Source organism: Haemorhous mexicanus, chromosome 2 (genome assembly GCF_027477595.1).
Source record: "Haemorhous mexicanus isolate bHaeMex1 chromosome 2, bHaeMex1.pri, whole genome shotgun sequence".
NCBI classification, from domain to species: domain Eukaryota; kingdom Metazoa; phylum Chordata; class Aves; order Passeriformes; family Fringillidae; genus Haemorhous; species Haemorhous mexicanus.
The window spans coordinates 92,871,180-92,897,547 of NC_082342.1; the positions used below are offsets into that span (position 1 = coordinate 92,871,180).

At 38.7% G+C, this 26,368-nt stretch overlaps 1 protein-coding gene across 1 annotated transcript; it reads left to right on the forward strand.

Moving 5' to 3' along the window:
• Window positions 1–4,489: 4,489 nt before the first annotated feature.
• IL18R1 (interleukin 18 receptor 1) lies at window positions 4,490–24,417 on the forward strand. Its single transcript, XM_059839559.1, is given in 12 exon segments — window positions 4,490–4,628; window positions 5,515–5,614; window positions 8,218–8,288; window positions 9,311–9,551; window positions 14,828–15,005; window positions 15,904–16,057; window positions 16,598–16,660; window positions 18,843–18,999; window positions 19,180–19,313; window positions 20,119–20,280; window positions 21,880–22,038; window positions 23,659–24,417. Coding segments are annotated over 10 exon segments (1,698 nt in total). The 5' UTR covers window positions 4,490–4,628; window positions 5,515–5,614; window positions 8,218–8,239; the 3' UTR covers window positions 24,060–24,417.
• Window positions 24,418–26,368: the final 1,951 nt, after the last annotated feature.

The window sequence follows — 26,368 nt, forward strand, 5'->3', positions numbered from 1 at the left end:
AAAGAATATTTACAGTACCAGGGGGTGAGTATGTGACTGTAATAATGACTAAAAAATGCTGCAGTTGTCACAGGTTTTTGTTATTCCTTAGTGTTTAGCAAAGAAATTCCTTAGTGTTTAGTAAAGAAATATGAGATATGCATTAAAATGAATATATTCTACTGATGTAATCAGATTCGTAATGTTAGAGAGAAAGCACAAAAAGAACCGTGGAATACTTTTACAGCATCGTTAAAATACCAGCACCACTGAGGGCACATCAGGAGTCCTGTGTTCAGTTCTGGGCTCCTTAGCAGGAGAGAGACAGGGACATTGTGGAGTGAGCACAGCAAAGGGCCATGGGTTGGTGAAAGGATTGGAGCATCTTTCCTGTGAAGAGAAGCAGAGAGAACTGGGACTCTTCAGCCTGGTGAGGTCCCTCACCTTAAGGGAGGATACAAAGAAGAGGGGGTCAGGCTTATCTCAGTGATGCCCAGTGACAGGACCAGAGGCAATGGGTGAAAACCTAAAACCAGGAGGTTCCCTCTGAACATCAGAAAGGTTTGGGCTTTTTTTATGCTGACAGTAACCCAGCACTGGCACAGGTTGCCCAGGGAAATTTTGAGTCTCCAGTCTTGGCGATACTAAAAAACATCCAGGGCTTGATTGTGGCCAACCTTAAGCATGGAGGTTGACTAGATAACTTCCAGAGGTGTCTTCTATCCTCAATCATTCTATGATATGCAACTTACAAGCAACCTGGATTTTCAAAAACTTGAAGTCTGCCTTCATGGAATAACAGAATGACAGTCTGCCCTGTTCTGCCCCCTCCCCCCCCCCCCCCCCCCCCCAAATAAAAAGTATTTTTCAACATAGAAATAAACAAACATAGAAATAATAACATAGGAATAAACATAGAAAGCTTATAGAAGATTCAGTTTGGATGCTTTAAGCTTAAACTAAACAGCACCAAGGCAATTTTGTGGCTGAATTATGTTGTCCACAAAGAGTTTTAAGAATTTTAATGTTCTTCAGTTTCTACCCTGTGCTTCTGTGGTTTTGGCACCTAAAGGGACTCTGGAGAGCAGATTTGCTTTCACTTCTTAATAGAGCAGAGTCATCCTGCCCTCTCGTGGGTGAACAGGCACCCAAAGATTGTGACCAGCTAGAAATCTGATTGGGTTGAGATTTGATGTTCCTACAGCTCACATGGTTGTGAGGCCCAAGAGGCTTACCACTTAAAGGAAGGTTTTAGAAGCTTTCAAGAGCAAGCTTTTCGTAGCAAGCCATTATTTGTTATGCAACATGAATTTCTTAGAGCATTGGACAAAGCCTGTTTGGAAGATGATGTGTAAAATTAATAGCATATTAAATTGAATGTACAACTGTATGTTCCTCACTCTTTAAAGGGTTGAAAAACTACAGCTGTTGTTCTCGTCACTAATCATGCATATCCAGCTGTGTTTCAGACACTGGATACTGTATATCTTGTAGTGAGCAAGGTCCTTGACACAATCTCTGCTAGACGGACAGATCCACAAAAATGATCAGAAGAACAGTGGGACCTGTGAGACTAACAGGTTGTGACCAGCATAAAACCTCAGCTCACAGCTAATCACTAGAGGCATTTCTCAAGGAGTGATATCGGCACCAGGAATGCTTAGCATCCTTGTTGATGACCTTGACCATGGGACAGAATGCACAACCAATGAATTTTCAGACAGAAAATCAAGCTGGGGAGAGATAGCTGACCCACTGGAGCATAGGGCTACTGTTTTAGACAGCAGCAGGCTGAAGAAATGGACTGATGGGAAACCCACAAAGTTCAATCCAAGGCATGTGCAAAGTGCTGAGATGGAACAAACCCATTCAGCAACACAGCCTGGAGGTCAACCTAAAGCAAAACAGCTTTGCAGAAATAGACTGGATGTCCTGGTTGACGCTGAAGTGAACACAATTCAGCAGTGTGTCCTTGTGACCAAGGTGACCAACAGCACTCTGCACCTTACTAATGAGAATGTGGTTGTGGAAAGTGATTATTCCCCTGAATGCAGCATTTGTGAGATCATCCCTGGGGCACCATGTCAAGTTTTGGGCTCCTCAGCACAAGTGAGGAGGTACTGACATATTGAAGTCCAGGGGAAGACCACCAAGAGCACAGATCATACAGGGAGAGGACAAGAGGCCCTTTTTCTACCTACAATAATCTAATAAAAATACAGAGAGAATGGATGGAACCAGACTCTTCTCAAATGAGCCCAGAGATGGGACAAAAAAGTAACTGGGACTAATTGGAACACAGGAAATTTATACTACATATTAGGGAAAAAAAATTCACCATATGCATGTTCCAAAGCTGGAGCATGTGCCCAGAGAAGCTGTGGAATCTCCATCCTTGTAAGTGTTCAGGTCTTGTTTGTGTGCACCCTGAAGAGGGGCTGGACTTGAGGACTCCCAGAGGTCCCTTCAAACCTGAATTATCCTGTGATGCGAGAAATGTTTGAAAGTGTCCAACTTCTGTATTTTAAAATTTCTGAGAAACATATGAGGCTCTTACAGACACATTAGCAGTTTGTAACCTGCTTTTTTTGACTTTGGGGGAAGACAATGCTGAGAAACTATTGAACATGGCTTAATGTATGCTAAGAAATATTATAACTTGTATATAGAGATAAAAGATGAAGACTATTGCCACCTAAGAGCAAGCAGGTTTAAAGTGTGGTTACAGGAGTTGGATGTGTTGCAATTTATGATGGAAATAGTTTCAGTTTTTTCAGTTAGCACCTCTATATAGTTTATGTTGGATGGAATGGAAGATGTGAAAAACTGTGAAATAACTGGTCCTTTCTAACTGATTCTCAACTGGTCAGGTCATCAGAGCTTCATTCAAAAATCTGATTTCCAGTCTTAGTGCAAACTTTCATGTTCATCATGACATTTTCAAAATTAAAATCTAAGATGTAGCTATTTTTAGTCAAGTTACATATCTATTACCACACTATGACTTCTCCATTAAAATTGTATCTGTCAGAGAAGTAAAAAGTGTCAAGTTTATACTCCTTTCACATATGTTCATATGACATTAGTTGAAAGGAGCAATAGAACACAATATTTTCTGCAATGCAGACTAAACTCGAAACTTGAGAGTATTTCAAAAGAATATGAAAGCAAATAAATGTGAGAAAAGCTCATGGAAAATATTGCTGTAAAAGACTGAGTCAAAAAAAGAAGTTTCCAAACTGTAACTATGAAGACAGTTTGTGAAAGTCAAAAGCTGATGACATTATATTTTACCATTTTATTTGCTGACTGCTAAATAGTTTCCAGTCTGTCATATAAAATCATTATCATCTTTATGATATCTGCTTTCTTTTAGGTTTTAAAATCAGGTACTAAGTCATAAAAACAAAAGCACTGCAAAGTATCTTCTGCACATTTTTAAAGCAGTTATAGTTAGTTAGATCCTTAGCTTACTTTCCTGAAATTGTGCTGATTTACATTATGCAAAGGTCTAATTGTTATAGACATATTGCTTCATTCTGTGATGAGGAAAACAAATGAGGTGAGACAGTAAAGCACTCCAGGGTTTCTTCCCTTCACCTCTGCAATGAAAAATATGCAAGAAAGCCAGCTCTGTGTAATCTCTCCCTCCTTTTAGGTGTTTTACATCCAAACTGCTTGTTTTACATCCAAACTGTCCCCTCCTGTTGAAATTGGGAACTTTTGCATTAGCAGTTGTCCCAGGTAAAAAAACCCCAAAATGTAGTTGTCACCAAGCAAATTTCTGAAGATGAAAAGGGTGACATGCAAATAAAAGGATTCCTGAGGGAATGATTTTTTTTTCCCCTGCTGTTGTCAAACTAACTTTATTTAGAAGTGTAGTGAATCATTGCGCAGTACTTAGCAGATGAAATTAACAACAGCAAGTATGCATTTACCTAGGAATAGGACTCAAACAAGAAATATGCCTGTCAGAACCCCTGATGGAACCACAGTTCCAATATACCAACATTTGGCTAGCAAGCAAACTCAACTAATGGCATGATGGCTTTTTTAGAAGTGAATACATACACTCACTTTGCGGCAATGGAGCTACAGAATGTTTAATGTCCTGAAAGTTTCCATTATTGTCCCCTTTAAGGGAATGTTCTCATAAAAACTTATGAAGAAGAGCTACATAATAACTTTTTTTTTTTTTTTTTTTTGTGCATGTCTTTTGAGGTCTTTGCAGAATATCATCCTTTCAGTGTCAGCTCTTTGCACGATCTCATTCTCAAACCAGGCAGAGAGATGGGGAGGAGGCTGTAGCAGAGGCAAAACTTGATATACTTAGCCCAATATATTCGTTCCCAGCACTCCGCCCTACCTCCAGAACGCTTCTACAATGAGCGTACAGAGGAAAAGCGGAGGAAGAGGCGTTTCGGGCAAAGACAACGGAAGGCATCACCTCCTTACGCCTTTTCTTCCCCTGAAAGGTTGTGAGAGGGAAGAGGCACACAGACCCCACCCCCCTCCGCCTCCTAAAAAGTCGAGCATCACTCTCTGTGCCGGCGGGGCGCGCCTCTGGGTGTCCGGGGGCCGGCTGGCAGCGCAGCCCCCTCGCCGAGCCGGGCAGCTCCGCTCCGCTCCGCCCTGCCACGCTGAGCCAGGTAGGGCAGGGAGGCGGGGGAGGCCGAGGCTGGGGGCGGACACCTCCTTCCCCCCCGCTCGGAGGAGCCGAGCGCCGGCCCCGCTCACGGCATCCATCCCGGCGGCTGTGCGGGGAGTAGCTCTCGCTGGGCGGAGATCCCTCCGGGGCACCCTGCCCGTCCCCAACCCTGCCCGTCCCCAACCCTGCCCGTCCCCATCCCTGCCCGTCCCCATCCCTGCCCGTCCCCAACCCTGCCCGTCCCCATCCCTGCCCGTCCCCAACCCTGCCCGTCCCCAACCCTTCCCGTCCCCATCCCTGCCCGTCCCCAACCCTTCCCGTCCCCATCCCTGCCCGTCCCCAACCCTGACCATTCCCAACCCTGCCCTGCCGGTTCCCAGCACTCTCCCTCTCCCACCCAGCCGCTCTTCCCTGTCGGTGGCACTGCCCGGCGCTGCCCTGAGTCAGCTGTCTCGGACACCTCTGTCCAGGGCCCACGCTGTACTTTTTCCATGTTACCCAGCTGTCATAAACAGCTTAGCCCTGAGAACGGCTTATTTCAACACATGGCCCCTGTCGGTCTCTGGGCTGTCCGCAGCCCTTTTCCTCACACCTGGGTGGCTTTGGAAGAGGATGGGCTCCCTCAGTGCTGTTGTAAGTGGCAGGAGCAAAAGATTATGCCTAAAACATTTGTGCATCAGCTCTCAAATGCCTTATTTAAAAAATATATTAATATTAAGGACTTGCTATTAACTTTCCATTAATGCTAGGAAAAATGAATTTATCCCATCTCCCTTTTCCGTTTTCCTTCCTGCCATCAACAGTTCTCTTTTCCTTTTTCAGAAGGTTTTTCTAACTGAAATATCTATGTATTGAATCATTTGCTGAGAGAAACAACTCTGTTTCAGTGATGAATGAGGCTCAGAAGAGTTGCAAGTTCAAATTGCAACTCTCTGGAGTTTGGAAGACTCCCTCTCCATCCACTTTCCACCTGTCAAGACTTGCATAGTAAGTAAACAGCTTTGCTTATGTTCTTTGAAATTAAGACAGATTTTCATTTTTACCAAGAAACTGCAATCCTGGCAGAATGCTGCTTGGGTCTAGTATGGTTAAGACAACTGTTTGCTATATATTTTTATTTTCTTCATCAATGCTGCAGAAACTATGGCACTGTGTGGTAATACTTAAAAAATACTTAAATTCTGTAAGAAGATGTTCTTAAAGAGGAAAGACTAGTGCTTTCCTTCCTTGACCCCAAGATGATGTTTAGAACAGTCCCATGTTCAGAAGAACCTATTGCAGTTTTTTTTTAAAAATAAGTCACAACCCTTCAGGACCAAATTGAATTTTCCAAAAGTGTTGATCAAAATTAGTTACTTGTCCAAAATTGAGGATCAATCACTTCCATCTATCATACCAATTTCATTCAAAAATCTTCTGTGATTCTTGAAAAGTGGGGAATAATTTTAATGGTGCACGATTTTCTAATTCACGAGACATTAGTGATCCACTTTACAGAATTTAAACTTTTGGGTTGTTTGAAAATTTTTTTGGTTTCACAGTGGCACAAGCATTTTTAAGAACCATATTTTATTATTTAAACTCCATCAGTGGTTTTAAACATGTATAAAACATAAAAAAAAATGTTTAAAGCTGTTGTCACTTTGAGCCTTATAGACAACTTGTAATTTAATAAATTTTCATTGAAACTGCTATTGCCTTAGAATTTTGCCCATTAGTATTTCTGTACTCCTTTATTAGGTAGAGAATCTTTGCTTTTACTTTAAAATGTCTCAATTTTTTCTGAAAATTAAAAATCTTATTCTGTTTCTCAAAGATTCTCCCCGGATTATCTGACTTGCACTAAAGGCACTTTTCTTTCTTTCACCTTTTTTTTTGCCCCCTCCTAACTTTTCATTGAAGAGTACTCAAACTGTATGGCTCAACTTTTTTAGCCTTTTTTAGCCAGTAGAACAATTTCAGACATATTGATCAGGTTCAACAGCAATGAGAGAGTAAGACTAAGGTCTTGTGTCTCGATTTTTAGTAGCCATGAATCTCTGGTCATTAAGTTGCTTCCATTATACTGTGTGCATTCAACCAACCTTCCACTGTGAGCTGATGTGACATACCAAAAAAGAAGTGGATTTAGAACTAAAGATCTGGTGTTAAATGATTCTGTCTTTATGTAGTGGATCACAGTCTTGTAGTCACAAACAGCTGTATTTCTCCTGAATGTGATAGGATAGAAAAGGAAAATGAAATTCAAGAAATTAAAGAGAGAGGCCCTTCTTTTCTTATGAAGTGTAGGAGTTTCAATCTCCATGTGTAATAAGGAACAGAAATTGTGTGTTGCAGTATTCACCATCCAGATTCTTTTAGCTTTCTAAATCTGGGTCTGCCTACCAGGCTGTCTGAAAAAGGATGTGAAACACTTCATCTCCTTGCAGTGCTTTAAGGGATGATGGCACACTGGTAAAGAACTGAAAAGAAATGCAAGAGAGGGAGGGCAACTACCCAATTTGGTGTCCTGCAATACTGCTGGAAATGCAGTAGCCTCCTGCCTCCAGACTCTTCAGGTCACAGGAACTTTCTGACTCTAAATCTGAGGGTAGTCTCTTAAGGTTTATATTTTCTCATATTGAATCAGGTTTACCCAATAAAAAAGAAATGGATTGCTAATGAGGTTTTTTTGGCAGATCTCTCAGATCTCTGAAATACATCTCGAGTGTTTTTTGTCTCATCTATCCATCCATGTTTGGGTCGCACTAAGCAAGGTTATCTCTTTTGGATTCAGGGGTTGAGCTGAGCTGATTGTGTATCTCACAGAGGCTTAGACTCAGGAGCAGCTCTGTCTTTGGTTGTCAGTTAAGCTGCTGTTCTGAGGAACCTCAGAATATGCTCCAGGCCAGTCTTACTTAGTGGTGTTTTTCACTTGCCTTTGAAATCAGTTGACTACACACAAAGCAACTGAATATAGGCTGCTTCTTGTCCTCCCCCTCAGTGGAAATATCAGCACTCTCAGCTGGAGCTTATTGCCCCCACAGACCAAATTGTGAAAGAAATTGCATGTCTCATTGCTTTCCAGCAGGCTCCAAGTTAGCCAATCAATATCCAATCTACAGCATTGTGCTGTTCTCATTGAAGGCAAGGGAAGTTTCCACTGGCTGTTTCAAGGTCCAGTCTTGCAAAGTGTATTCTCTTTGTGGGGGAAAAAAAGCACTATCCTGTCCTGTGGTAGGTATCTGCTGGCTTGGGATTTGAGTGCTCTTGTAATACTGCAAAATGCATCCATTAAATAAGAAAATGGAATAAGGAAATCCTTCAGTGCTTTCTGAATTTGGTATGAAATTGCAAAGAAAAATGTAGATACATTACCTGATGTATGAAAATGGCTCTTATGATAAAAATATGTAGCTTCCCATTTGGAAAGCCCTCTTCAGCAGCAGGGAACAGCTGTTACACTGCTCACATGCTCAAAGGAATCTGTTTCTCTGGACTTGTGGTGAACTGTGAATCTAGGTTTTTTTTTGTTTGTTTTTTTTTAATAGGCTTTCAGAATAAGCAGGAGCAACTCAGTTTCTTTCTTTTTTTTTTTTTTTTTTGAGAAGAAGTGAGAAGCAACTCAAGAAAATGATTCTGATGATTTTTTTTGTAATGTTGGTAATGGAATCTGCCACTGGTAAGTAAAAGTCTTCAATTCAATAATAGAACATTCAAAATATGTGCCAGCTTCTTGACAGTTGCTTGGAGTAGGACGAGTTTTGTGTTTTGCAGCCAAGAACAAAAACTTAAAGGTTTGGCAATTACAGTCTTGCTCCAGACTTGGGAAATTTGGTCCTAAACACCAAAATTATGAAATGAAAAAGCAAGGATGCTACCTGGAGAAACCTGATGATGTTGTATGTGGCCATAACCGTATGAAGAGATATGGCAAACAAGAGAAAGAGTCTGCTTCTTTTTGTGCCATTCAGAAGTGTGGTCACAATAGTTGCTAAACAACAATAATCTCTGAGAATGTCAGGAGAGAGACTGAAGGCTGATTTTATTTTTGATTCTAAATCCTTGATCATGGTTCCTTTTCTGTACTCTTAATAACTTCTGTATGCAAAAGTAAATTTGGGAAATTTGTTTGGAAAGGCAGACTTGAAGACTAAATTTTGCACACATAATCTCATTCCAAGGCAGTTTTCCAAAGATATCTGAAGTTTTTCAGAAATATATCTAGATAATTATTCAGTTTTAATTAAGAAGATAAGGAAATGCAAATGTTGATTTATAGGACCTGTTCTTTTATCTCAAATATATTTGTCAAGTGAAAGCACATGTGAAGAATTTCTCCTCTCCTCTTCCATTTGTGGCATTAATGTACAGTGGGTCCAGATTCTGCCCTTTGAGCCAATGTGATTCTGACACTGTGGAACTCATGTGAAAGAATCATAGAGATAGGGAAATGTCCTTCTATTTTCAGTCCCCTTTTCCTTCTGGTGTTGCTTCGGTAAGATAGAATAAAGGCTTGGAAAAGGCTGAGATTTTTAGCAAATATTGCAGGAATAAATAAATGCTGCCAAACCATTTTGCTGAAAGAAGTCTTTTTATAAAATGCCATCAGTAAGCAAATCACTTTAAAGTCAGGCTAATGCAATTTCCTGAAATAATAAGATAATGGCTTCCTAATATATCTTTTCCCCCCTTTCTCTGAAGAGAAGCTGTGTCCCCTTCGTGCCTCCATTGATATTCTAGAAGGGGAATATTTTTTCCTTTGTTATTTTGAGTCGAGGCAAGAACATTTTCAGGAAGAAGCATGTACAATCAACTGGTACAAAGAGAGTGCTGGCAAGCAGCAAGTGATAAAGGAAACAGGCAGAATTGTTTTACAAAAGAATTTTCTGGAGTTTTGGCCAGCTGAACTCAGTGACTCTGGGAATTACTCTGTCATTCACAGGTGGGTACACAACACAATGGGTAAATGTTTTGCCTGTGCATGTCTGTGATGAAGATAATTTCTTTGTTTTGTTTTCTATAGCTAGTGGCATCCATATAAAAGGGGCTCAGGGAACTGCTCTAACTGCAGTGTCATTTCCCGCTTCATTTCACAATAACTATCAAAGTAGACCTGTAATATTTACAAATACCTGTAAGGAGTTTCAGCCTTTTAAATGTTCTGTAAACCTTTTGATAAGGCAGGTAGCATTTTTGCTGGCTTGTGCATAATTACCTAAGAAAAATGAGTGTCAGGCAACCCTTCTGTCCACTGTCAAGGAAAAGGAAACATTTGCTTGTCTTCTTCCTCTGACTTGTTCTTGCTTGCTGTACTGAGTGGATCTCATGCTATGGGGCTTGTCAAATCATCTAACTGTATAGTAAAGATTAAACACAACATAGCTGAATTCTGCTTTCTGTGCAAACCTTTGCCTGCATGGAGCCATTCAAAGAACAAATGAAATAACTGGATTTGATTTCTTACTGCTGTACAACACCATGGGTAAAAAAGGAGAAATAAGGATGGGCCTCTGTCATTTGGTGGCAATCTTCATTGGAACACCTTGAAAGGGATTAAATCAAAGGTTTGCTGCACTGAGTTCTTATGACTAACCCCTTATTCAGCATTTACAGTTGAAGCAATGATTTATTTGAAGAAGATCACCTTGCATGCAATGATTTGTGCTGTTCTCCAGGTAATACTTTTAAGGTTCTAGCCAGGTTTATAAAGGGTATGGAACTGTGGATACTGAAAAATTCTCTCCACATCTTTCCAGAAATATCTCAAGACTCAGGTTTGATAGTTTACAGTTCTAAGATAGACTTCAATTGTTAACTTCCAAGTCAATTTGGAAGCTGAAAACTTTTATTTTTTTTTAAATTCTTCCACGTATTACTGTTACAATTCTCCATTACTGTTATCTCCTTACTAATATTTTTTTAAAAAGTACTGACTCATGGTATATGAAATGCACAACATTTTTAATTGAAGGGTAAATATTGCGAAAAATTTTATTCATCTATGTTAAGTTCAAGAGGATTTCCTTTAGGGATGATGAATATGGTAGTTTGTCTAGTTTGCTGTGCTGTTTTGTTGTGTTGATCAGTTTTCTGTATGGTCACTTCACACAAAAGCTATTAGATCTAAAAACTCACTCCAATGCCACCTAATTGGTGTCACAAAATGCAGACTGACTAATTTTGGCATGGGGAAAGGTGGGTGGAGATCATACCTGAATTGCCAGGCTACTGAAGGAGACTGCCATAATGAGTCCTAAATACTCATGAAAGGGCAAAAGAGAAGAGAGCTGTGATAACCCCAGCCTTAATTCACCATCTTTGTGGTTTTCTGATTACTTTAAGGACGTGGGGTAATGACAGTAAATCCACAGTAAATCACAAGAATTCTACAGAATTACTATGAAAAAGTGTAAACCTCAAAACCGAAGGAAACAGCCTCGCATACAGAAGAAGGAGATAAAAAGAATGGAAGTAAAACTACTAGAATCAAGTTTTTAAAAATGAGTAATTGTTGGAAAACACAAAAATAGCAGAATCCTTTAGTAAATTTCTTGATTTACTCATTTGCTTAAGAAAGAAGCAAATTTACATCAAAGCATTCATTTGGAATTGAGAGTTTAGATTTTCTCCTTTTTTGTCTGGTCTTCTAGAACTATGTTAGCTGCTACATTTTAAAAATCATTTGAAAGAAAGTATTTTTGAGGAAAAACTTTCTTACTCAGAAACATCTTTTCTTTTTTTTCTTTTTTTCAAATTTTTAAATTTCTTTCTGTTAGGCCCATATGAACACTCATTTTCTGTTAGGATCAGAATGATGCCAGATTCTGGCAATCCTCCTGTGGGAACTCTTCACAGGTCTCACTGCTGGAACAAGAGACATAAGGGGATTTTTCATGGGATTTTAATGGGATCTTGGGCTTAGTTTATATGATGGTTCTCACTATTGTCAGGCATATTAAATGAGTTATATTTCAGTAAATACAGAAGATTATTGCAAAAACTGTTTTCTGCAGAGACAGAGGAACTTTTAGAAGCTTCTGTAAGGAAAAAATTCGGGCTGTTTTGGGCTACTGAACTTGTTTAAGATTTAATAAGAATGACTGAGTAGAATTATTTTAATTTCAGAATATTTATAGTAGGTTGAAAGTTTTACTTTTGAAAGAAGATATGTTAGGTATATTTTTATTTATATTTTTAATTTTCAACAATTTAATTTAGAGTTAGGTGTTTGTAAGCTACATGGGAAATAATTTTCAGAATACTTATAACTTTAGGCAGTTTTGGGGAAGAAGGTGACAATTACATATACTGCAGATTTTCAAGAAAAGAAGACAACATGTTGACAGATTTTGCGAACTAATTAAATGTAGGATTTTTTTTTTCCTGATGTGTTACAACTGACAATATGTAAGAAGCAAGAGGTGAAAGTAATGTAACAATGGTTTTATGATGTTTTAACTACTTTTTTTTTTGCTTAAAGAGGAATCAGAAGTTTTACAGTAAAAGCAGATGTGTCCTGTTGAGACATACATAGATAGCTGAAGCGTGCATATCTGTGTGTTGACATGCTCACATGTGTTTGTTGGTACACTAGACTTAGGATACAAATTCAGGAATCAATGGACATCACCTATAGGCCTGAATGTATCCATCTTCAGCAACATTCTTGAAAATAAAAATTGTACTTATAGTAAGTGTGATAAGCAGCAAAAGCTGTGTCAGAGGTCTTTGGAAAGATTTGTAATTTGTATGGGTTTTTTTTTTATAGTCTGTATCCTGTGGCTATCAAAGAGAAAAACAGAATACATAAAAGCAGGTCATCAGGTTGCTCTATTTTGGTAACCTTGAAACTGAGAGAAGTTAGAGGTTCCTGAAAAAACCAAAAAACTGCAGAGAACCATGGTAAACACATGATACATTTTAAAATCCAAATATTGCTCAATTTTTCAATATGTTTAGAACAACTGAAAGCCGTGGGAGCATACATATAAAATTAATACTGCAATTTGGAAAGCAGAGTGACAGCTTCTGCAGAAGATTGCAATATCGAGCTAACACTGGCTTGTTGCAGTAAAATAGCTAAGGGATTACTTAGAATTGGCTATGTATCCAGTAAGCTTAGTTTATGTTCTCTAAGGGCTTTCACTTCCCTGTATCATCTTCTGAGTCAAGCTAGATTTTGTTGTTCCTTCTTGGTGGGTTTGTTGGGGTGGGGGGAGATTGAAAAGCTGTTAAACCAGAAACAGTTTTGTTCCCAACAAAATATCGCTGGAGACTCTCAACAAGTCAAAACAATGATAAAAATATATAACAATTCAGACACTAGCAGTTTAAAAAATACAACTAAATGTTTACAACTAAATGGGTTTTTTGTGGGTGTGTTGAAAACCATGCTATATGGCAAACAACTAGAAATTGTGTATGAAAAAATTCATCTTTGTATGGTTTTAATACTTTCCAGGGACATTCTCCTTGCCAGATTTTGGCTCATTAGGTAGAATATCTTGATCCACTTTGAGTGGTTTCCCCAGATATGATCACAGAACAAAGCCTCTGTGGAGTAACAGTGCTCTGTGGAGTAACAGTAGCAGGTGGTTTTATGGACCTTTTTCTTTTATCTGCTGAATCTAGAGAATAAAATCATTTCATGGCTAGATCTGTAATTAATTCTCTGACAGTACTCAGATTAGTAGAGTGATGCCTAAAGAAACACACAGACTCAGTGGAATCAATTGGAATTAATGTTTATGTCCACACCTAAACTTATCTTAGGTACCTTTACTGTTGGGGAAGGAGAGGCCTTTCTGGGTCACAAATGATCTTGTCCTAAACAAAATATGTACAATAGGTCCTATAAACTGCACTGTAGCAGGGTGATTTCTGATGTGGTCCTACTGCTGACTGTGATTAGTAGCTCTGATTTAAATGTGTAAATAAGATGCTGAAGAATAGGTGAGAAGAGCTCCACCCACTGTGAATACCCACGAGAGCTCATCCCTGCTGGAAAAGTTTTGGGAAGGCTTTTCCTGTTTGCGACAGCATAGTTGGCTGATTTACCAAAACCAACATGTTTTGGTTGAAAGAGTCAATTACAATTAGGAGTAAGGAACATCTCAAGTGAGTAGAGAACCTGTGCAGCTTGAAAAAGTGCTACAATGCAAAAAGGGTGAGCAGAATGCATAAATACATTTGTTTGGGGAGCTTAAAGAGCAGAAAAGAAACAACCCAAGACTTGGTCTAAATTCATCATAAAAATGGTGCCCTAATAGCTCTTCTGAATCTTGTACACTCAAAAGACATGTCAAGAATGGTGTTTAAGCTGATGTACTCACCAGGGATGCTTCTCCATTCCAACTCCTTTGTCCTCTTGGACTTTCTCATTGAAACAATTCTTGACTAGTTGCAGTTCTGGAAGAAATTTATTTTTCTTTTCTTGGAGGCAGGAAGATTCAAACATATTAATGACTCTCATTGGAAGGAAGTTCTCTGTGATTGCTGCTTTTCCTTTGTCAGGCCCTGCTTGTTCAGAAAACAAATGAGAACTCTATGCACTAATTGCAAAATCTCAACCATTAACTGACAGAATCTCACCCAGTAACTGACAGCAGCATATGGCTTTCTCTTAAGCTCTAACCCTGCCAAATAAAAGTTCTTCAGGTTCCTTTCCCTTGGTAGTCATGTATTTGGATATATCAAACAGTGAAATTACAGCTATAATCTGATTCTTTCAAGGAATATATGGATAGAACCTAGTAGACATCTAAATAAAAATGACCTATCTTATTTCTAATTTTACAAATATATTTTTCTGTAGTGGCTTTTAATCTTAGCAACACATAGGAAATTAAACGTGCAAAATCTTCAGCTGATTCAAGGTCCAAAATTCCTTGATGCTCTCATGTAACTATGGATGATGTCACAGATTGTTGCATCCTTGTTCAGGTCAATGCAGCATATATTGTCATGTTCCATAGATATAATTATATTTTCAAATGTTTTTTGATAGTGCATTTAGTTTAGGTAACCTGTTTGGTTAAAGGAAATTACACTTATTTGGGAGTGGGAAAGTGATAAAGGGAAATAAAAGTAATTGGCTCACTGTAGAGGTACTTTTTACCTAACAGATGTATTTGAGAATTTATTTGTGTTTTGTAACTCACCAAGCTGCATTATTTAAGAAAGCTTCTAAAACTGATTTTGCTTTATTTTTTTTCTTAGCAATGGAAAATAAAATGTCACAATTCAAAAGTGGACACTGAATGTACTTGAAAGAAATAAAAGCAGCTGTTTCAATGAAAATCATTTAACTACAGAAGTTAAAAGTGCTGGAACTGGTCATTCACTGAAATGCAGTGATTTGTCTGTCTATGAAAATGACAGCATAACATGGTATAAGGTAATTATTGAAGCAGTGTCACTGAAATCATTGGCTGTAGAAAAAAAAATGTGATTGCAGGAAATATTAATTGCAAAGGAATTTTTAGAAGCATCTAGAAACATTGTAAAGCCTTAATTTCTCATGGGATTAGAGGGAGAACTTTAGACAGATACACAAAACAAAGCTTTTGTCTGCTTTCCAATTTGTTAAAAAAATACCTGTTTCAGAAGTTATGGAACTAGTAGTTTGGAATGATAAAAGATCTGATGTGCATGTCTGTTTGCTGATTTTGGCAGCAGCTGGTTTAGCCAGCTGCTACTTTGCTGATACAGATATTGTAACGATGCTAAATGAGATGCCAAGATTTTTATTTTACAGTTGGCAAGTACTTGCAAAGTACTTGCAAACTTTTCAATTTTGCTGTTTCTGAACAGTTTTTAAGTGTGTAACAGATCCAGTTCTGTTCTTTTTTGGCAAATCATCTCTTTGGGATGTGCTCCTTATTCCTCTCAGGTCTCCTGGTTGGAGTAACAGACCCTGCTCACCCCAAGATCAATCAGTTTCAGGAAGGGATTTTGACTGATTTAGTTCAGGGATCTGGAGTAGCCTGGAAAGAATTAGCTACAGCCCTGTTCTCTGGTCTTTCTGTGCCTGGGAGGATGGGACCATTGATGGATGGGGCCACAGGTTGTTATGTTTTCCCCCAATTGCAGTGTTCTCAACTTCTAATGGGTTAAATGTTCAAATGTTGCATTTAAGTGTCCATGAATGAAAAGTCAGCCTGCACCTCTTTTGGGTCAGACACATGTCATTGAGATAGTGAAAAGGTGATGGTGACACTGTTTCAAAAAAAATATTAATTTCTTTTGAATGCATGTTTGCTGCAGAATAGTATTTTCTGGTTTTATTGATGCAGGACTGTAAGAATTATGAACATGAAACAGAGAGGGAACTAAATTTTAGAGCTTTAACAGTACAGAACTCTGGGATATATACCTGTAAAATTTTAATCAGTCATGAAGGAACGATATACCACAGCACAAATACAATTAAACTTGTAGTGGAAGAAGGTAAGAAAGCTTTCTAAAATTTTGAAGCATACTTTTTGGTTCACTTTACTAAAGAGATTTTAAATTGCAGTTCTCATTTGATAAATATATAGCAGGGGGTAAAATCTGCTAATCTGAACTACTTCAGAATAATTTGAGAAGTAAAAAAGTGGAAGTTAAAATGAGAGACTACCAGTTTTGGAAAATGTATTTAGCATGTTTTCCCTGCATTTTTTCCTTTTTTTCTTGTTTGTTTGTTTTTTTGGTTTTTGTTTATTTTTTTTTCAAAATAGCTGCTCTTAGTCATACAAACTTACTAAGAATTTTGGAAAAGAGGACCATTGCAACCATTGCAAATTGTACTCTGTATATATATGTATGTGAAAAAAATTCAACAAGATATATTGGGTTTTAAGCTACTCAGTAACACCAGAACTCAGATATTGTTCTGTGAATTAAATGGAATGTTTGTGATTAATTTTATATATAGAGCAATTATGTAACTTTTACTGGGGAAGAATGTAAGTGAGGCATTCTTTAATAACGATACTTCTATTTTAGATGCAACAGAGGCTTTCCCTTTGGAGATAGTTGGACGTGATGAAGAAATTGAAACAGAAATAGGTATGAAATTAATACAAAAATCTTTGAAGTAGCTACTCTACTTACATGATTTTTTCTGATTTCTTTGTGGTTGATGGTCTGGATAAGCGTAAGCAAAAAAATTGTCCGTGCATCATGTTGTATGTGATCTAACCTCAGATCTGGTAATGTTTTGCCTGGTGTACTTCATGATTGATACACAAGTACAAGTACACTAAATGTACCCTTTCACAGAGGCAGAAGCTGAGGCTGCTGCTACAACCTGCAAGAGAAGGTGGTGGTGGTGATAAAACATCTCTCCGTGGCTTTCTCTTGCAGATAGCAAACCCCATGAAGGAATGTGTAAAAGATGTATGGTTTACTCAGTGAACAGCAGCAATGAGTAGTCCTGCTGATACCTGATGTGGTTGAGAATGTTATTCTTCAGGGAAATGAGGAGTGTGAGGTGTGACAGTCCTGGCAATGTGTGCATGTACATCTGTATTGTCAAGAGACCTTACCTGTGCTTCTACCTGGAAGTAGGTTAGATAAAATGATCAGCAGGCTTCACACAGTCTTGGACAGGATCCAGTATTTTGTGATTGAGACTGTAATTAATTTTTTAAAACAGAAAAATTTACCAGTCTTTTTCCTCTCCTCTCCCCTCCCCTGCCTGAGGGCTTCTCTCTTCTGGTTACCTAATCCTTCCTTTTCAAGTCTTCCTCTGTGGCTCATACCTGTATCTCTTTTGCTCATCTAGGACCTCAGATGCTAGTTTTCCTTCCTTCCTATCAATACTGCTTGGTAAGTCCTTTTCCCAATGGTAGTACCCAATCCTATGATGCCCCATGCCTTCCAACCTCCCAGAACGCACTTCCTGCACATTTCCTCCTCATTACTGGGCTTGTCCCAGCCCTTAGCAGGGTTTGGCATCAAATGCTTGTGAACTACCTGTCTTCCATCCCTTATCTGCCTTTATCAGGTAACTTGATAAGGTCATTGAACTACCTGCTGAGTGATGAGACAGATGGCATGGTGGAGAGTGAAGGGAATTTAGGATGCGCCAGTTCCACGATCTTTAAAGCCTATTATTGCTTAGGATGGTGTTCTAGGATATTTGCCTCCAAATAGCTGCTGTGTATGGTGGAAATGCTCGAGCTGCAAGGCCAGTGATACTAGGTTAGGTCTGTGCAACTGTAATTTGGATTTCTCAGGTCTGAATCTGCGATGGCCAGTTTTTCAGCTGGCTCTTGCTTTGAAGGTTCTAGAAGTATCTGATAAGTCTTAAGAAGCTTTGTGTGCTCTTAGAGAATTGCTGGGTAGGCCTTGCTTACTGGAAAGTATTTGTGCATAATGGTCTGAAGAAGGAATAACATGCAGTTTTCCTGGCTTAATAAAGAGCATTCTAGATGTGTTCCCTAGAAATGATGCTGCAATAGCCCAGAAACTGTGGTTGCAGCTAGCTTCAGGTCAAGGTTCCCTTGACAGGATTTAAAAAATCTCACACTCCAGAGCCATAGTCTTCTGCCCTTATTTTTTCCAAGTGTACAATTGTCCTCTTAGTTTTGCAATTTCTTGTAACTATTGGAGCTTTATGGGGTGGTTCCTGTCAGTTACACTTAGTGCTTTGAGATGGGACAAGTAGCTGACTGAATAAATGGCTTGTTCACCTATTCAGGAATTTCCAGCAGTGATACTGAGATAAGAATTTGTTCCGTGCATGTTCAGCAGGTGCTTTGGTTTTGTTCAGTAACCATATATAGTTTTCCTATTACAATTAGTTGGCTGTAATTCCCCTTACCAGTTACTTACTTTTACCTGGCCCTGAAGTACTGGTGATAGGTTTTCCTCTTCTGTTCTCAGACTGCAGAACACAGTCTGGTTTATTGAATCATGGAATATCTCAAGTAGAAGGCACTCATAAAGATCATCAAGACCTTTAGGTCTCTAAAGCCTGAAATTCTCAGGTCTATTTAAACCCACCTGGCTTTGATGATTTATCTCAAAGAAAGCAATGGATGACTGTCACTCTGCAGCAGTGCATGATTGCTGAGGCCAACACCAGTGCAGGTGTAACACCTATAAAACATTGAGCAGGGGCTACAAAATTTAGGAAGGAGCACAGCTTATAGGATATGTTTCTTGGAAAGCTGACACTTTACTGCACTCTGTACATGAATACAACTTGTCACTAAATCTTCCCATGTTATGCTTTTTTTTGTAGGTAAAGAAGAGATATTGAATTGCACAGGTTTCTTGGGTGATTATATGCAAGAAGATGCCAGCCTCTACTGGTTAATTAACCAAACGTTCCCAGAACAATGCACAGGTATCCCTGAGAATGAACCTTCAGTATGTGAAGAGGAACTCAAAACACTACAGTAGGTTTCCTGAAAATGCTGCATTTAGTATGTGATAATGTCCTACACTTTGTGGAACTGCAAATTCAGTAAAAACCACACCCCGAGGGTTTTCTCTAGAAACTTTTCCTCAAAATCTGACTCTCAGGTGGTTGTAGGTTTTTGCTCACATAGTGTTGCTAACACCATTCCTTGTTGCAGGCTGGGAAACAAGTTCTATATCACAAGGCTACTACGGATTAAAAAAGTAAGAGAAGAGGACATGCACCATAATTTCACCTGCATGTTGCAAGCTGATGAAAGCACACAAACAAAAATAGTAAAACTGAAAAAAGGTATGGTATAATCTAGAAATAATTTGTTAATCAGCCTTCTCAATCCTGAGGGCATTTCAAAACACTGCTCCAAATACTGTCAGCTTATGAAGGCCCTCACACACCTAGTGCTGGACCTAACAACCCCTGGGTGATTCCTCCTGCTCTCAGACAGGGACAGGAGGAGAGCAAAGCAAAAGAAATACAAACTACAATGAGCATGTCTTGAGAATGTCTTCGTAAAAACTTCACAAATATTTAAGTGTTAAAAATCTGTATTTGGAACTAAAACCCTCAAAGATTAATAATTAAAATAATAATAATAATAATGATAGTAATGAAGAAAGGCATGAAAGAGACTAGAGAAAAAAAAGAAAAAGTATCTTGGCCAAAGAGATTAAATGGGACATTAAGGACTTATGGATGGGACTGAGAGGGGGAGTGAAAGGTAGACAATAAGGAGAAATAATCAAAAACCTGATGGAAACTCTTCACAAAAGCGAGTGACCATCATTTTGGGATGCTGTACATCTGTGAAGATCTGTAATGTCAGTCGTGATCTCACATAGCCTGCACACACACAAATGAACTGTATGTGATTGTGTCCAAGATTGTTTCTCCTGTTTTTGCAGTAAAACATGTTTTCTAGTTTCTCTCTATCTAAGAGTGGTATGCATATGTGCTTGAAGCATTAGCAGGAAAGGATTCCCATCAACATTGTGGGTTTTTTGAGGGGATTTTTAGGTGCCATCAGTATTTGATACAGTAATCTTGTTAGATAATACTCTTTGTTAAGGCTGTAATTTGCTTTTTTTCTCTCTTACAGGGAAGATTCAAGACTTGCCAGTGCATATATTTACCACTGGAATGGTCCTTGCTCTGCTATTTCCATTTGTTGCCTTAGCTGTGGTGTTTGTGTTTGTGATGTTTAGGGTCGACTTTGTTCTATTTTACAGAAATATTTGCAGGAGAGATGATACTGCTGGAGGTATGACTTTGCTAATGCTGACATTGAAATAAGCATATTGATGAAAAATATTTTCTGGCAGTTCTATGTAGTAATCAGCTTTGAAGAAGATTAAAAAAAGTATCTTAAATCCAGGAGTGGTGTGAGAAGAAACAAAGAATATATAAAAGAGAACTTGATGGTCAGGTGCTAACGTGTGTTTGTTGTATGTGTGTGGTAATGCAGGAGACAAACACAGTGAAGAAGCTGCCTCTGGAGCAGGCAGTGGAAGGGATGTGGTTGGATGCTGTTCAGATGTGCTCTGCTCTGCCATGTTCTTCATCACAAATGTTGACAGGGGTGGAGAGGTTTTCAGCTGTCCATCCATGAAGAAGATGAACACTCTGAAGTTTTCAGATGGGCAGACTGACACAATTTTTTTTTCACCTCACTGGTGCCCTTAAGCGAGGTGAAGCTTAAAATGTTTCTTTGGCTGTAGAGGCCATTGCATGTTTATAGGTTTGTCACTACATGCACTTAAGGAGAGCAGGAGTGCATATTACCAGTGTCTTACCAGGCAGCAGCTCCGTGGCCTTCACAGCAAGAAAACCTGACAATTACTCAATTTTAGGAATAATTTTTCTGAAAATTGTGGTGACAAAACTTGCTGTATATATGGGTCTGATTTTCTTGGCCTTTCTTACTCTCTAAATCAGCTTGAATATAACTTGAATAAACTGCAATGGTTGGAGATTTTTGGATAATGGGTGGATGTAATTTATGCCTGCCAGTGTTATAACCTACTTATTGATATCAGCTATCCCAGTGACTTACACTCACTCAGGGAGGGTCTCTGAGAACCTGGACTATGCTGCCCTGGAGGAGCTGCCTGTTGGATAGTAGGCAGTGGATTTCCTATTCCTAGAGCTCTTGAAGGTGTGGGGTTTTGTGGTGTTTACTTTGTGCTCTCTCTTATGAACTACATGCAGTAAAGTACTCAGAAAGGGAAGCAAAGAAGTGCAGTTTAAGAAGCAAAGCCACGTGTGCTGGTGTATCTGTCCTGATAGTTTCTCTGTGGCAGTGAGGTAGACTGGACCTCTGGACTGGTCTTTGATTTTCTGTCTGTACATTAGTGCCCCAACCAAGACCACACATGGCATTCTCTCATAACAAAAATAATTAACTGGTTTGTTCTCTCTTTTGCCGGAACACAGTCCCCTTGATACTCTTTGACACAAGGTACAATAAATGTTGAAATCTGCAACATCACTTAAACAGCAATTTTTTCAGTTTACAGATACCTTTTTTGCTTCCCTTCATATCTTGATTTTCACAGATGTGACATTAATTGGTTAAATAATCTGATTTTATTTAAAAAGCACCTTAATGTAGAAAGGAAATATTTTCAAGTATTTTCCAAATGCAATCAGAATCTTTTGTATCAACCTTAAATTTCTTCAGGACATTTTTTTTTTAATCTGATGGAGAGTGTTTGAAGACTCTTCAGAGTCTTCAGAAGAAAGATCAGGGATTTCTAGATGCTTTACCATGGAGACACTAAGTTTGAAAACCAGAATGGTGAACAAGATGCTGGATTTCTCATGGTTGATAACAAGGCAACAATTGTTGATTTATTTTCAGATGGAAAAGAATATGATGCATTTGTGTCTTACCTGAAAGACTGTGTTTCTCCTACTGAAGAAGAGAGAGAATTTGCTTTGAAGGTATTACCCATGATATTAGAAGAAAACTTTGGGTACAAGTTATGCATATTTGAGAGGGATGTATTCCCTGGAGGAGGTAAGTGTATTGAATATTTTTGTCATTAAATAGGCTCATAATTTTCACACAAAGGTAGAAGTTCATAATTCGAAGGAATTCTGTCACATGTTGTGCATTGAAAGGTTGCATTTTTCATTTAATCTGGACTGTGTGCATGCAAAGTTTGGTTGTTACATGTTTTATAGTTATATTTAGGAATTCATATACCCTTACACACACACACACAAATCACTAATTACAAAGAATCAAGATGAAAAAATCAAAGAGCAAGCATCAAGAAGGTTAAGGTGAGGACACAGAAGATGTAGATTTCCCAGTAATAGTGCTTTTGCTCGGCTTTTGCTGAGGGCCAGTGAATGAACTCACATGTATTGCACAGAGCAGCTGCTGACTCTGGTACTAGTTATTCTTAGGTATCTTGTATCTTTGCTGTATCTTCAGTGTGATGGTTGAAACCATTTGCTGAATGAAATGGGTGCCATAGAATAATAGAAATAAGAAACGGAATTTTGTTTGGCCTATGGATGTATCTGGCATCTGCCTTTTGCTTGGATAAATGGTACTATGAGTTTACATTTAGTCCAAAGATCCAGCTGAGGAATGGAATTTCATTGTTCAAACCACATAACAGTAGGATCAGTTAGCCTCCTTCAGAAAGCAGGATCTTGTCTCTTTATATCCATTCCTGACAAATTTTTCTATCCTGAGAGAAGCCACAGCTCTTCCAAGCCCTTTGTTCTAACCTATTCTCTTTCTTTAAGTATTAAAAAATTGTTTACAGAAGTGTGCAGTCTGATCCTTTCAACAGTTTTAGATTATTTCCTTTTCTCTGGTCGGATCCATTGTGAACACAAAAAATAGAATATTTCCTTCTTTGTACAGGAGCCTTTGGTGTTGTAATACCCTTGACAGCCTCCTTTTACCCTTAGTTTTCTCTTCATTTGGTTAGTTCTGCAGTTTGCTTTGCCTTTCTCCACAAGTCATGTTTTCTAGATCTCTGGTTTATGTAGACTTTGTCCCATGGTGTTAAAACAAGCACTGGAAGCTGTTCATGCAAATTCAATTTGATATTTAAAGGGTATCACCATTCACTTTCATTCACCACTTTTCATACCAAAAGTCATCAATCTAAAACACAGTTGGAACTCCTTTTGTCATCACATGCTGGTCTTCTCAACCCAGGATTACTGGAAATAGGTTTGGGTGTTTGGTGTCGTAAAGGAAGGTGTGACCCCAGAGTTACAAAACACTTGGAGAGAAGTTGCTGTTTGTGTCTTTCTGTGGAATCACTCCAATGGTATCTATTAGGAAAGAGCAAAGAGATGTCTGGCTGGGGGAAACCTAATTTTGCTGTCGCCTTCTGTCCATGTGACTACTGCCAGACAGCAGTCTAGGGTAGATGGAGATCATAAGTAGGTTTATGTCTGCTCTAGAGAACAATCTTTCACTATACCTGAGTTAATTTTCAGAGACTCCTAATATTTAATACATATTAATCTCTTCATAAGCACAGGATGCTTACGTGCTGTCGCTTTATAAGAGGGACATTTTTGGTACATACGTGAATTTAAAAGATAAGTTGATTTGGTCCCTATCCTTTCAATTTAATATAACAATAAATTTATCTTTAATTTGCAGCATTTGTTGATGATATCCATTCATTCATTGATAAAAGCAGAAGATTAATCATTATACTGAGCCAGAACTACGTTTCTGACAGAGCCATATACGAACTTGAGAGTGGACTGCATAAAGCACTAGTTGAAAGGAAAACTAAGATCATATTAATTGAATATATGCCTATAAGTGACTACAATTTCTTGCCAGAATCACTGTCCCTTTTACCATCAAAGAGAGTGGTGAAATGGAGAAAAGATAAATCTCTTCCCGTGAATTCCAGATTTTGGAAGAACCTTCGGTACCTGATGCCAGCAAAGCCTATCAAGACAAAGACCAAAGGGCACTATAGTAATCTTGACTCAGCCTCAGAAGCTGCTCAACCCTGGACTGAGGGCTGTGACTTTAATGCAATCGTATAACAATTCTGGAGACTGAGGATGTAGCAGAAAGCTGTGTGTTTTGCTAACTAATAGAACTAAATAAACTAATATTTTGGGAAATAGTTGATTAAGAGGCCAGCTCTGACATCTGAGAAGAATGCAGAAGTAGCTGCAGTGGCTGGGAGGATGTTAACCCCAATTCATAAATCCTATCCCAGAGAAGATTTCCTCAGAAATCTGCACAAGGAGCAGAAGTTTCATTCTGCTTAGGACTTACCACATGGCATGAAGCACAATGAAAAACATTTTTATTTCATGATTTTTAGTGATGTAGAATGATACTATTTTTACTTGCATATACTTTTTAGACCCTTCAATAAATAAATCAGTACTTGCAGTCTCTTATTATTAAGATGCTCTTTGTTTTTTATTTTGGTATTTTCTAAGGATTGTGAATGGACCCAAACAGCTCCTGCCTTAAAGAGCTTGGCATGCAGGCTTTGGGCAACAACAACTAGAAAAAAATCCAAACCAACAGAGAGAAAAGAGAAGTTATAAAAAGTAAGGCCGTTTTGGATGGTTTAACAGAATTTACTACTGAATTGTACATGGTCTACCACTGGGAATCATTTGAAGGAATGATAAAGACTGTTTGCATCCTATTTCACTGAGAAGTTTGCAAATACTCATTTTGACAGGGAGAAGAGGGGGTGGGATAGAAATAATGGCATTTTGTGAATATTTGCTGCTACCACACTGGAACCAATTGCCCAGAGAGGTTGTGGAGCCTCCCTCAGTGGAGATATTCAAGAACTGACAGGACCTAATTCTGGGCAATGTGCTCTGGGATGACCCTACCTGAGCAGGAGGTCAGACCAGATGTCCCTCTGTGGTCACTTCCCAACAAACCTGTTCCATGGTTCTGTTATACCCTGAGATGCCTTCAGCTATTGCATGTAGGGGATTTAGGTGAAAAATGAGGTCTTTGTTGTGTCTATACACTCCTAATCCTTTGGAACTCGTCTTAATATTATTTTTTAAACAGTGTTAGAAGAGCTATTCAAAACTACACTAATCCTCCCTTATTATTAGCTGCCTGACAGAAGATACCAATCTGACATAAATTCCTGGATAAAATGGAGCCATATGTCCTCCTAGCATCAGTGGGGAGAAGTCAAGGGAGAATAATTTTGTAAGATCTTTTGGCAGATTTTTAGGAGATCATCAAGGCTCTGCCCACTCTTGTCATTGCTTTGCATGCCATTACTGCCGATTTTGAGAAAGCATCTCTTTTACAGTGCCACCTAATTCACAGAGGTGGGGGAACTCCTTTACTTTCTCAGTGCTCTTGCAAACACAATTGGAGTGTTAGGTGTCATGACAATGTCTCAAGTTTCATGGGAATTAAACTTATTTGTCGAATATCCTTTAATCATGCATAGTTTCTGGAAGATGTTTAGGTGGAAGAAAAGGCTAAGTTTAGATTTCCAAGATGGAGACAACACTGTTGCCAGGTTAGCAGGTAGATGGAAAAAGAACAAAGAAATAAAGCAAACATCTGTAGCGACCTTCAGATCAGCTCTAGGAGGTCTCCTTTCTGTCAGACAACTAAAGAGCTATGTAAATGTGGTTCATAGGCAAAAGCCATTCTCTGGTGTAAGCTTTTACTGAAGAGGATTTCTCCTCTGGAGATGTGTGCCTTTACATTTCCAAATCTCAGATCTTTCACAAAATTCAGTTCTTCTCCACCAGTGTTTCCCATGTTTTCTGGTCACAGATAAATTTTGACATTCTCTGTCAGCATAGAAATGCCATCAGATGTACTAGGCACATCAATTTTCTGGCCAAACATCTTACAGAAATGTTAGTAACTTCTCTAATACTTAACTGAGGAATTAAAATTTCTCCTCAGCCAAACATCTTACAGAAATGTTAGTAACTTTTCTAATACTTAACTGAGGAATTAAAATTTCTCCTCAGCCAGGTAGTTTTTAATATACTTTCATCAACGTATTGCCTAACAAATTAAAGGTCAGATGTGTTTTACTACTCATGTGACTATGGATGGTGCCCATGGTTTTTTAATAGCTCTGGACCAAGCCTACTCTCCATGAGAATCAGCTACTATAAACTGAAATTGAATTTGCCATGGATGCCCCCTCACCTCAGCTTGGAGAGACATCATGACTGCATATACCTGCTAGACCTCATGAAGATGTACCCTAAAGCCTGGGACACCAGAGAGAATTTGACTGCCCTGAGATTTTACAGAATAACAGAGGATTATACCTAAGGAAGATTGAAAGCTAAGTGGCATTAACTCCCAAACTGTTTGAATGCCAGCAAAG